This window comes from Lactuca saligna, chromosome 2, assembly GCF_052625555.1.
Source record: "Lactuca saligna cultivar CGN05327 chromosome 2, ASM5262555v1, whole genome shotgun sequence".
In the NCBI taxonomy this organism is placed as follows: domain Eukaryota; kingdom Viridiplantae; phylum Streptophyta; class Magnoliopsida; order Asterales; family Asteraceae; genus Lactuca; species Lactuca saligna.
Genome location: NC_136418.1, coordinates 154371873 through 154384786, shown reverse-complemented (window position 1 = coordinate 154384786; position 12914 = coordinate 154371873). Strand labels below are relative to the sequence as shown.

Sequence of the window (12914 nt, the reverse complement as noted above, 5' to 3'; positions counted from 1 at the left end):
TACATAACTATTAAAATATAGTATGTGGAGAATCTCTAACTGGATGTGGTTATCTTTATTTAAAATGAAGTCCCTACTGGATGACACTTGAGGTAATTTGAGCTCCAACATCATAATATTTTAAAAATCAAATTTAAAGAATAGTTTATGACCATGTATTAATAGAAGGCATGTGTGAAAGAAATCATTATGTCAAATGAAGTCTCAAATAAGATGTGGCAAATACTACCTAATGAAGTCTACATATCAATTTCTATTGATTGGTTTTTTCTGAAGATGTTTAGGTTCTTTGAGTGGTTAATAAGAAACTTTGAATTAACACTTTTATTTAAATGCAGGTCAAATGTTAGAGAAGCATAATTGGAAAAAAAGACATTGAATGATTTTTTTGGCATATTGTTGGAAATAACAACACTTGTACTGTTTTTTTATCATTAAATGTAATATCCTCTATCTTATACCTATTTACAAATGAATGGTTGCCTCTTTTGTTACGTGTTATGGGTAACCTGATTCACGCTTATGCTATTGTCATCTTGACCTGTAATACCGCATGAACAAAGCTTCTCATTCACCTGTCATCTTCGATACTACAATTGGATCCAAAACTTTGTATACATTTATTTGCATAAAGTTATTACGTCCCCTTATGGAGTAAATTATGTGTGGTATCCCATGAGAAAAGCCCCTTATTCACCTGTCTTGGAGATGACTACTATTTCCTCGATTACCTGAACTAGTTAGTTCAATGATGTAATTGAAAGCTTGATTTCAATATTTAATAATGCAACTGAAAGCACATTGTTATATTAGTGTTATATTGAGAAAAAGTAATTGTTTTTGGACCATTCCAGGAACATGAGCAAAATGGTGCAAACGTGAACTTGAAAGTTAAATTTCAACAGAAACTTGAAACTTATGGTGTTTGCAGTACATAACTTCTTATAACTTTTATGCTTCTAAATTATAGTAAAATAAAAAAAATATTAAGTTTGTATAACACGTGATTTGTTTAGAATAAAAGATGAAACCTCAATTATTTATGACCTTATTGCATGTAATTGGAGATTTTGCTCATTGGATCTTCGCAATTCTTTTGTTTTGCATCATTAATGACAAGACTCAAGAAAGGCGGTAGTGGCACATATTTATTTTAAGTTTTACTATTATTAAATTGATTGTATTAGTAATCATCAATTATAATACTTGATTTGGTTTTGATTTTTATGTATTTTACTTATTAAATTTGAGACAATTTAAATAATCAAGACAAATTTGCATACTATAATCACTTGTACGTTTTTTTTTGCATGAAATGACAATGTATTTCATTAACATACATAATTATAACATTATACTTTCAAAGTATAATGCTTAAAAAAATAATTAAATTAAATTATAAAAAGTAAATAAAACTCTAAGTAAGATGTTATATTAGGCATACAAATAAAAATACAGTGCTATTTATCGAATTTAGACCATAATTTGGCTAAATGCAAGAAATAGTGCTTAAATTAAGATGCTTTGTTATCCAGATAAAAAAGTAACTGTAAATATATGATTAATAATATGTTTTTGTTATTCATATATGTTTATTTCAATAACTTAATTTTCTCTAGTTTTCTATATGCCAATTTCCATTTATTTCATTGGTTGTTTTATTTTTATAATCAATTTAACATTTCATTATACAATATCATTATTTTTTTCATTAATTCACAAATAAAAACTATTTCATATATCTTGAAAAATAATTTCACATATTTATTTGAATCAGCAATTATAATTTTACAAAAATAAAAAAAACATAAATATTTTAATTAATAATTTATTAATAATTATGAATTCTATAAAAATCTATTTTTTTTTTCAACCTTTAACCTACTAAAAGTAATAAATATATGCTGGGCTTGTGGGCCGCTACGTATATAATAAGCGCCGGACCGATCAAATAGAAAGTGAACAAACTCGAAAGTCGTAAAAACGCGAATGCCCTATCATTTTTCATTACCTTCCCGCCAAACAACTACAAAACCCTAATTTACTATTCTCAATTTCATTCATTTGATGTAAAAGGTAAAGTATGATTATCCGATCTTCTGTATATTCTTCAAATACGATTTACGGGATTCTAGTTATCGTTTGCTAAACTTTTTCTTGTTTATATCTGGAGTAATCCATATGTCCGATGACAAAAAAGATGATTAGGTTACTGCTTGGTGTTTTGGATTCCCTTTAACTGTTTTAATGTGTAAATTTTCTGATGTTTCTTGTGTGTCAACTGTTCATAGTGTTTAATTCAAGTTTGGACATGATTTCAGGTGGAATTGTATATTTGGTGCAAGCTAGGGCAAACTGTTAATTCGTAGGAGTCATTAATGGAGGACGAGAAGGATGCGTTTTACGTTGTCAGGAAGGGGGACATTGTTGGTGTCTACAAGAGTTTTAGTGATTTTCAACCTCTGGTATCACCATTTAAATCTTGTTTTCCTTTTGTTGCATTCTAGTTTCTATAACAAGGGTTCTTCCAATTAAATTGCTGACTAGGGTGATCTGCAATTTAATGACCAAGTATGCCACTTAAGCTAACTAATGTAATTATCGTAACCTAATGCATATAGTTGATATGATACTTGCACCATTTATTACATTTTCAGCTCATAAACTATACATGCCGCTTATTGTACTTTTTGTTTACTGTTCTTCAGCTATATGGTCCCAATGTTGCTGTGTTTAAAGGTTATCGATTGCCTAAGGCTGCTGAGGATTACCTTGGATCACATGGCCTCAACAATGCAATATATTCTGTTGGTGCCTCTGATGTGCAAAATGATCTTTTTGGCCAACTTCTTCCCTGTCCTTTTCAGGTTAGAGACTTAGAGAGTTAAACTACTTGATTTATTGAATTTGCTTGATATAATTTTTCCAGATTAATCTCTTAGAAGCATAGTTCTTTGAACAGTAATACTTTTCAGATTTAAGACATCTTATGATTTTGATTTTGTTTCAGCAACCATATTCTATTAAAGACAAAGCTGGTACAAGGAATCCATCTGAGAATAAGATAAAGGTAATGCTTTAGTCAAAATTGTAACATTTTGCATTTTTTTCATCATTATAACTTATTTTATCATGTATCTTTCTACAGAAAAAAGTCGGATCAACTTCTTTTTCAGAAGCTCCTCAGAGAAAGCTACCTGAAATCGAAAGCTTCATGGAGACTCTACCTGTTTCTGCTTATTGTGTGAGGTTTTATATCACTTAATCTTTACAGCAACAATCTTGTTTCAATGAACTCCAAAAAACCAGAAAAAACAAATAAAAAAAAGTGTTTTTCCATGGTTAGCTGACACTAATTAATCATTTCTACTCTCCATGGTCAGTGTTCTTGTATTCTTGAGTTTGATGGTGCAGCAAAAGGAAACCCTGGACCAGCGGGTGCTGGAGCTGTGCTGCGTGCAATAGATGGAAGTCTGGTAAAACATCACACACTCGTAATTATAATAATATTATATTTTTTTAATATTCGGGTTTTTTGAGTATGAAACTTTTATTAGGTTTATCGTTTGCGAGAAGGTTTAGGTGTTGCAACAAACAATGCTGCTGAGTATCGTGCAGTTATTTTAGGACTGAGATATGCTCTTGAGAGAGGTTTTAGGCATATCCGTGTGCAAGGAGACTCCAAACTTGTTTGTATGCAGGTATACTTTTTTCCTTTTTTATTTATGTTTCTAGTAAAAGTTACACCACTGCAAATTGATATGATAGATTAGAAATGGATAGAATTGTAATATATGCCATGCTAAAAACTTCAAAAATAAATTAGTAAATGGAACATGACATTCCTTTTGTGGCTAATGATTAAAGATGTTGCCTTTAAGATCAAAATCCACATTTCCTTCACATGACACTTTATGGAGGCCTTTTTGTAACTCTTTATTGTGTTTGTATTTGAAATAGAAACCTCTGCTTCCTACCAAGATAATGACTTCACATTTGAAGGAAAATCACATATTCTTAAACATTCAAGTATTGAGCATAAAGATTTCATATATATTAATGTTAATTTAATAAGCTACTTATAAGGAAGTAATTAGAAAGTAAATATAAAATAGGAGGTGCATTGAAACATTTTTAAGGTTTATGTTATTAATGTGGTAAGTGTTAAGAAAACAGGTGAATGGTTTGTGGAAAACGAAAACCCAGAACATGACAAGCTTATGCAAAGTAGCAAAGGAGCTGAAAGATAAGTTTGCATCTTTCCAGATCTGTCATGTTGAAAGGGTATGTATGCATTCAGACATATTATTCCTTCAGATCAGAAGATATTATTGTTAAAATGAATCCTAACAAGTTTACCTTATATTATATGAAATGAAAGGAGTTCAACACTGAAGCTGATGCCCAAGCGAACCTGGGAGTACATCTCCAGGGTAAGAAGGTCATTTCATTTTTTTATTTTTGTTAAGAGAGAGAGAGAGAGAGGGTTTATAATTGTTGTATCTGGTGTCTGTCTACAGCTGGAGAGGTTCAGGAGGAGGTTGACAGGAGATAGTTGAAAGAAAGCTGTGTTTTTGTTTTGGGATGATAATATAATAGGAAAAACTTTTGTGTAGTTTAGCTTCAGAATGAATGAATGTATTTATGAAGCTAAGCTAATAAGCTTCATTAGTGTACTTATAAGTTGTTGAATCTGAGGTGAATGTGTAGGACCTAAATGTTGTCTTAATCATTATAGTTTTGTTGTTTATTTAAGAAGGCTGAATGTCAGAAAAGCACAGCTGTTTGTACAATTATTGAAAAGGCACTGTTAAGTACGTTCCTATTAAAGCCCTATTTATTAAATCTCTCTATAAACGTTCTCCTAAGGGTTTTTATTTTGTTTTATCTTTATTTTTAAATGCCTATAATAAGTTGTGTTTAATTCATGGGTTTAAATAGTAAATATAAGGGAAATTAGGTGATCTAACTATATAATTTAATGTTTATTTGAGCATAATAACCCAAAAAGTTTGTTTTTAACAAAATAATAATTTGGTCCGGAATGTGTATTTCGTACAATTTTTTTTTTTCTAGACCGGCATTCCGGATTTCAGCCGGATTGAAATTTCAATTTTTCAAAAAAATACAACCTTGTATGTCAAATATTAAATCCAAAATCTTATGAATAATTATGGAACTTTAAGATTTTTTTTAAGATCTAAAGAAAATTAAACAAACATAATAAATGTGAATTATGTATGATATTAGTGTATAAAATCAAACAGTTTATTGAAAATTGACGATGAAGTAGATATTTCTGATGTAGGTGAGGATATTTATAAAAAACAAAAAATCAAAAAAACTATGGAATTTGAATCCGGAATGCATAACATTATTTGAAAAATAAAAAATAGCAATAAGAACTCTAGAATATAAACAATAGCTCGGAACATGCATTCGGGAATAAATGAATATTTTTAAAAAATTGCAAAAAATGATTATAGACACAGGGATAATATGATTAAAAAAGGGATATTCAAACAATTTAGAAATAGATGAAAAATTTTGTTTCTCAAAAAAAGAGATTCAAACTATGTAGAAGTAGACGTTCCACGATTTTAGACACAGAGATAATATGGTCAATTTTTTTAACTATTATAATAATAATTTTAAGATATAAAAAATGATTATAAATTATTAAAAATATCGTAAAAAAACATTTGGACAAATTTGATATTTTGAAGGTTTATAAAAAGATAAATATGATATTAAAAAATTAAATTGAACAAATATGATATTTTGATACATATGAAATTCTTCCTATAAAAAAGATTATGAGAAGGTTTTAACCGGTGCAAACTACAAAGTTGTGTAACTACTTATTAGGCAACTTGTTAATAATAGATTTTGATTTTCTTATGTTTGTTCAATTTTTTTAGAAGAACAAATCTAATTTTTCTCTAAATTACTTTTAATTTCATTTATGTTCCATGACATTGAACTTTTGGCATCAAAAGAAAAAACTACATCTAATAAGCTTTTTGGTACATTTACTCATTTACAAATGTACTTGGCAAATTACGTAAAAACATGTGTCATTTAATTCTCACATATAAAAATCTAAAATTTTAATTATATATTGTGAGTGACAATAAAATAGTGAATCTGATGATGATTAGTTAGTTAGATACGAAGCATGTATATATGTAAATTATAGGAGGTATGTTTATTAAGATCAAAAACACTAAAATATGTCTAATTGAGTAGCTATAGTTAAGTTTGTTAAAAATATGTGAATATGAGTAGCTGTAATTTCAAAGTAAATTGTATAGATAAAAAAAAAATACTAACTAGTTTTTTAATTTACCGGCTTATCGAATATAATAAAACTCAACCGAGACCAAACACAAAATAATAATCTATTTATCATTCTTATTCGTATTTGGGTTAATTCAAATTATATGGTTACTTTAGAAATATGAATAAAGAAAATGATTTTTTATATGTAAAATGTAAAATAAACACATATAAATATCATAATTTACATCGGTCGTGGGTAAAACATCACCGGTTGTACTGTGCGGAACTTTTGTTGTACCCTGTCTACAAGTTCGTTTGACGATAACTCTTCATGGAAGTGGATACTGGATAGGGTGATATCAGTTCAGGTCCTTTTTCTCTACTCCCCCGACATCGGTTCTCCATTGATTCAGTTTTGAAGAAGAAAAAGCATCAGAAATGGCGTCTTTTTCTGCATCTCCCTCCATATCTTGTTTCACAGCTATCAAACCCAATAAAAACCCTACTTCCCTGTTGCCCACTTCTATTTCTGCTAGCACTTTCTCATGTTCTTTATCCAATCGACTTCGGGTGGCCCGTGTTTGTTTTAGCATTCCCAATTCTTACCCTAATTCATCGGTATCCAAGACAAATTTGTCAAATTTGAAGAAGATAAGATCTGTTGCTGAAGATACAGTAATTCCCGAACAACAAGAAGACACCATCAGCAACCAAGGAGAAGTCGAGGCAACCGTTTCTGTTCCAGTTTCTCCTTCCGATATCCTCACCATGTTCTTTCAGGTATTTACCTATTTCCATGCTTTTATACCTAAAATTTACAACAAGACGCATCCGCATCAAATTCTGCAATGCGTAAGTTATGCCACATGTTTACTGACCGAGTCTTGAATGCCCTCCAACTGTTTGATTTTGGTTCAAAGAGGAAAAAGATGGCAAACATGTTTAGCTTCTTCTTCGAATAAAAGTATCTTTCTATAGATACTGAAATTCAATTGCAATTGAACACAATGATAGAGTCATAGAGACGTTGAGTATCTATAACAACTTCATCTTGGATTCATAACAACATTTAGCTAGATTTTCTTGCATATCTTATCATAATCATCCAATTTGCTTTGAAAATGCTAACAATCTTTGATCGTTTCGTATATGGAGGCCGAGGGAACAATGAGTGAAGCAGCTATTCCTTCAGTGACAAGTGCTCTACAGGTAAACATTATCTTCAACTTACATCAATTGATTTTGTGTATATCTTTGAGGCATCTGTCTCCAACCTCTGATATGTTTATATGCAAAATGTTCATCCCCTTTTTTTGTTCAGGAGACGGAGGGCATTTCAAACTTAAAAGTCCAAGTTCTTGAGGGTATTGCAAGCGTTGAGGTGAGCTGATTTTTTGTATATATTGATTTGACTTTGAAATTGACAATAACATATCAACACATACCCGATTCCTGTTTGTTATAGTTAAAGAAGAAAACAACAGTGCAAGCTACTGGAGTGGCTTCTAATCTGGTTGAGATCATACAAAGTTCTGGTTTCAAGTTACAGGCACTCAATTTAAGCTTTGAGGATGACTATGCCAATTAAAATTTCTATTTCATTTGTTTATTTGGAATCTTTTCCTCAAAGTTGTTGAAATTTCTTGCTGATACTATTTTTATTTTTCTTTTATTTGCATTGAATTGTGTTCCGGAGTGATATATATAGTTATGGAAATATTTAGAGATACCATTTGACCCACAATAAGGTATTCAGTGTTCTGCTATCAGTTCTGCATTAAAGTTTGTACCTTGTTCATAGATTCTTGAACCTTATTTAAGATTGGTGTCAGCTTCGAGTCACATTCAAGTCGTTGACTTTTTTTTACAATTAGATTTAACACCCCATTACCACAGTCATGAAAGAAATCATAATGAAGGAAGAAAGGGTATCTTGATGAATTATGACAGAAAATTGTTTTGATAGTATACAAATCTCCAAAATTAGAAAACAAAACTCTTAATAGAATTAATTTATGGGATCAGAAATCTGATTTAGTTGAAGGAGTCGCACCTACGGCGGATCTGTCCACTCCGGCCAGTTTTCACACCGTACAAACTCAGCTTCTCAATTGCTCGACTAAATGCCTCAAAGAACTTCTTCTGGTCTCTTGCGTACAACTCTACAAACGGCCGTGTTCGAGCATCCATTGTGAGTGCCCTATCCGATCTCAAAACCCCCAATCCCCTGGGCAAGTTTTTATAGTACGAGTTATCGAAGTCTCGTGGGGTCATTATGTCGTTAAACACCGATAACGATGGGTTTTTCTTGTAGTCGGCACATGCGTTTCTTAGCCCGGCGGCGTATCTTGGATTGTAAGACGGATCGGACTGTGCTGTTCTGCTGTAATTGTAAATGTCTGAGCTGAATTCACTGCAATGAGAGAATCCGATGGTGTGGGCGCCGGTTAATGCCACCATTTCCTGGACTGAAAACCCTCTGGATGTGAAGATCTTGATGATTCGATTCATGGACATGGTTGGTTTTGGGAGGATTAGTTCGGCGCGTGAGGCTCTGGACACCACTCCGTCTCTCCGGCCGAGTTTCACGTTGTAGAATGGCCCACCCATCATCGTCACGAGGTTGCGCGTGGCGACAGCGAGGATGTCAGCACATGAGACAACTCCAGGGCAGGAGAGCTCGAGGGCGGTTTTAGCACGGACGACGACGTCGAAGCCGTCTCCAGGAAGGGAAAGGTTGATGTCGGCGTCACGCTCGGCCTTATTGAAAGGAGTGGAGGAGATAAGAACGGAGGCGTCACAGCCCTCGACGAGGCAGTCGTGGAAGAAGAGGCGTAGAGCTGCGCCGGCGGTGGTGGGTGAGGCGATCTGCTTGTTGGTGGTGGTGTCCTGCATTATCTGTTCAAATCTGGGACATGATTTCTGGTAGAAAGTGGTGGTGAGCTGCTGAGAATGTGAAGATGCGATGAAGAGTGAGATGCAGAGGATCAAACTCAACGGGTTTACTCTTATCGCCATGGCCGAGCTTCTGTGTGCAAGCTTCCGAAGTAGCAGACGAGCTAAGAAATGGCATCTCCTTTAACGAGAAGGGGTTTTATGCTACTGTTGTTTTCACTTTCTGTCGTGTCAATTAATAATTATTATCTTTCAAACTTTTTTTTTTTAATATGAGTTATTGTCTGATGTTTTTATATACGTGAAAATAATAAAGTGTTTTTTATTAAATCATATTTTTATTTATATTCGTTAAAATAATGAATTTATTTATTAATCGGGGAACGGGGGAGCGTGAAGAGTAATTTCGACGATTTCTTCTCTCAGACTGCATGCGATGCCACTAATCACGGTGGACAACACGCGTTTTAAGGTGGCGGAGGGGTAGTTTTGTAATTTAAGACAAAACTTTCCATGTGATCTCCAATTCTCCTTCATGTGAAGGGAGACAGCTGTTGGGGATGTGTTCCAATGGAAAGCGCTGTACACGTGGATTCGGAGAGAAGCATGATCCGACGGTGGTAAGTCAACCTTTCAAAATAAATATAAAAGTCTAACGTTCACAGAAAAATTACAAATTTACAATTATCTACAGACATTTGTCAAACGATATGTTTATTCTAAGGAAATTTTTTTAATTAACGATCCAACGTTATGTATTTTTTGTAAGCTTAATGTTGAATTATAGTAATGGACCCGGACTACGTTCACGGTTCATCCTTTTGGCTTTTAAACCATAACATTAGAATCATAAGGTCATGTATACGTTCCATGTTAAAAATATGGTGGTGATGTGGCACATGACCACAGTGTGCACACTACTCGTCTGTAGCGTGATGGTTGTAGTTGACACCACACCTTACAATGCACCGATTCTATGTCTTTCTTTCTCTTCTTCTCCCCCGCTTTGACGTCAAGGCTAAACTTGAAGACCATAATGACATGATCGTTTTAAACATAATTTGGGCCCGTGACGAGAATGAAAAAAACAGCCCTTATAATACATGAACTTCATCAACATTTTTATAATAACTCACTAATTGAAAAAAAAATTACCTATACTAAATATAACATTTTCCGCTACAAAATCCAAAAATTTAAAGAAAAATATTACTAGATTTTTGAGATGCAAAATCATTAATAATATCTTCAAGATCAATCTTGTCTACAATATCTTTTTTTATACATAGAATTATCAAGCCGTTCAACATTTCTTGTGACAATGATGACCTTAAGTAATTCTTCAATAACTTCAACTATGAAAAAATCCTTTTTGCGGATGCAATAGTTACAAAAGATTCTATATGCAATACAAATATTTAGGTAACAAACTCCAGTTTTAACAAATTCTAAAATTTCAACTGCAAATGTAATATCATTAGGAAGAGTCTTTCGCAAAAGTTTTAATTCAGTAAAAAGATCATTTGAATCCACATTAAAAAAAAAATTATTAGAAAAAGTATTTCCAAACTTTATACAACACTCTTTAAGCTTATTTTCATCTAATGACTTTAAAATCTTGGAATCATATAAAAATCCAAATATACTTTCAAAATACTTTAATTGTTCAAATCTTGTATTTAGTGAAACAACTGCAATATCCATAACAACATAAAAGTAACAACCTTAAAATACTCTTCCGGTGATTGTATTTCTTCTTCTTCAATATCACTTTCATCAAACTGTTTCTTTCTAGTGACATGACGCCTATATGGAAATGTAGGTTCAACACTCATTTCTAAAGCAATCGTTTTAGCAATATTTATGTTTGAAGCAAACCCTTCATTTCTAAATTTCGTAAAAAAATGCCATTATATTTTGTAATTGCTTAATAGTGGCATCAATACAAATAGATTTAGATTGCAATTTTTTATTTACCATAATAGCAAATAAATTTTCTTACCAAATAACCATACTAAGTAAAAATTCAAAACTCCTAATACCTTTAACTAAACTTTTGGCTTCACTTTTTGATTTTGGGTCATCACATGATTTAGCTAATTCTAGCAAAGCTAATCGTATTTGAGGAGTTTGAAATCTAAAAGCTTTGACACTTTTAATTTTATTTTCCCTACGAGTATTAGATAAAGACTTTACAGTTAAAGTTGAAACATTATTTAATAATATTTTCCATCTTTTAGTAGAACTAGAAAATAATGAATATAAGCATTGAACAATACCAAAAAAAGAAACAACTTTACCACAAGAAAGTGCCATGTCACCAACGGTAAAGTTTAAACTATGACAAACACATGACATATATAAAGCTCTAGGATTAATTTCAAGAAATCGTTTTTGAACCTCTTGGTGTGTTCTTTTCATGTTAGACCTATTATCATAACCTTGATCCTTTATATCATTCACATCAAGATCTAACAGTTTAAATGCATCTAATAACTCATTAAAAGTCTCAAACCAGAAGTATCATCAACTTTTAAAAATTCTAATAAATATTCATCAACTTGTATTTTGTTAGAAGACAAATTCACACATCTTAATTAAAGTCATTTGCCCTTATGACTCACATCCAGAGTACAATCAAGAATGATAGAAAAATATTTAACTTTAATTATTTTAATGATAGAACTTCTAACCGTGTGGTCTAAAAGAGAAATAAGTTTATTTTGAATTTTGGACCAAGATAATGATGATGAATTTCTTGATTTTCTACGCGTCTAACATGATCTTGCATTATACCATCAAATTCTACCATCATTTGTATTGCTCCCAAAAAGTTGCCATTACTATCTTCATAAAGTTTAGTGTTAGAACCTTAAAAAACCAAATTATATTTAGACAAATATTTCACAGTAACAATTATTCTTCTTAAAACTTGCCTCCAACGCTCTTTTCCTTTAAAAATTTTTGTTGTAAATCTTTATCAATAGTAAGGTTTTTATTCAATCTTTGTTTTGCTTCATTTCAAGAACTCATACAACTCAAATGTTCATTACTACTTTCATGTTTTTTAAGTCGAACACTCAAATATTTCCAATCATTATATCTGTCATTTGCTAAAAAACCTTTTTGATTAATAGATTTAAAAAGTTTACAACAACAAAAAAAAAAAACACTTTATCCAAAAAGTTTGAGTAAAGTAGCCATTTTCAATCTCGTGTCTCACCACTATTTAATTTTTGGGTATAAAAAATATAACAGAAATGTCTAAGATAATTCATCTTTAGGAAACACAAAATTCAATTCCCTTATTGGCCATTTTTCAATTAATATATCTATTGTTTTATTATCAAGAACATTCTAATTTCTAGTGTCATAGTTCTCAAAATGATTATTAAAATTAGTATCATCACAATCATTAAACAAATTAGTATCATCGCCTTCATTTGACACATTAGTATCATCTCGTTCATTTGACACATTAATATCATCACAATCATTAGACAAATTAGTATCATCACGATCATTTGATACATTAGTATCATCACGTTTATTAGACACACTAGAAGAACCGACTGATTTTAGTTTAATAAACTTATCTAAAGACCCTTTTGTTTTAGTTTAGATTCTTCAACTATTTTTCGTTTTTTTTTTCCAGCTCTTGATAAGTGTTTTTTAGGAAACATTATAGTGACTAGTAAGGAAAGAATACACCTGAAATCAAAAACTTTTATGATGTT

The 12914-nt window shown here is 31.5% G+C and overlaps 2 protein-coding genes and 1 pseudogene across 3 annotated transcripts; 2 read left to right on the top strand and 1 right to left on the bottom strand.

The window, feature by feature from the left end:
- Positions 1-1963: 1963 nt before the first annotated feature.
- Positions 1964-4803, top strand: LOC145032219 (uncharacterized). 2 transcript variants are annotated; one of them, XM_078980961.1, is made up of 10 exons: positions 1964-2076; positions 2322-2465; positions 2709-2867; positions 3011-3070; positions 3149-3244; positions 3384-3476; positions 3558-3701; positions 4177-4284; positions 4382-4433; positions 4521-4803. In XM_078980961.1, the coding sequence occupies exons 2-10, from the start codon at positions 2379-2381 to the stop codon at positions 4553-4555; spliced, it is 834 nt and encodes a 277-aa protein (XP_078837087.1). In that variant the 5' UTR covers positions 1964-2076; positions 2322-2378; the 3' UTR covers positions 4556-4803. The 2 variants fall into 2 exon arrangements, with proteins under 2 accessions (XP_078837087.1, XP_078837088.1); XM_078980962.1 differs by lacking the exon at positions 1964-2076 and adding an exon at positions 2115-2208.
- Positions 4804-6602: 1799 nt separating this feature from the next.
- LOC145032218 (Heavy metal transport/detoxification superfamily protein) lies at positions 6603-8011 on the top strand. The gene is made up of 4 exons (XM_078980960.1): positions 6603-7062; positions 7438-7491; positions 7604-7663; positions 7748-8011. The coding sequence occupies exons 1-4, from the start codon at positions 6721-6723 to the stop codon at positions 7868-7870; spliced, it is 579 nt and encodes a 192-aa protein (XP_078837086.1). The 5' UTR covers positions 6603-6720; the 3' UTR covers positions 7871-8011.
- Positions 8012-8196: 185 nt separating this feature from the next.
- On the bottom strand, positions 8197-9404 carry LOC145032216 (peroxidase 63 pseudogene; annotated as a pseudogene).
- Between the last annotated feature and the right edge of the window lie 3510 nt (positions 9405-12914).

What these genes read in the sequence shown, in the direction of transcription:
- LOC145032219 (XM_078980961.1), top strand. Translation starts at nt 2,379, where the DNA reads ATGGAGGACGAGAAGGATGCGTTTTACGTTGTCAGGAAGGGGGACATT. An exon ending in TACCTGTTTCTGCTTATTGT is followed by an intron (nt 3,245 to 3,383) that starts GTGAGGTTTTAT and finishes CTCCATGGTCAG; the next exon opens with TGTTCTTGTATTCTTGAGTT. An exon ending in CCAAACTTGTTTGTATGCAG is followed by an intron (nt 3,702 to 4,176) that starts GTATACTTTTTT and finishes TTAAGAAAACAG; the next exon opens with GTGAATGGTTTGTGGAAAAC.
- LOC145032218 (XM_078980960.1), top strand. Translation starts at nt 6,721, where the DNA reads ATGGCGTCTTTTTCTGCATCTCCCTCCATATCTTGTTTCACAGCTATC. An exon ending in CAGTGACAAGTGCTCTACAG is followed by an intron (nt 7,492 to 7,603) that starts GTAAACATTATC and finishes TTTTTTGTTCAG; the next exon opens with GAGACGGAGGGCATTTCAAA. An exon ending in AGGGTATTGCAAGCGTTGAG is followed by an intron (nt 7,664 to 7,747) that starts GTGAGCTGATTT and finishes TGTTTGTTATAG; the next exon opens with TTAAAGAAGAAAACAACAGT.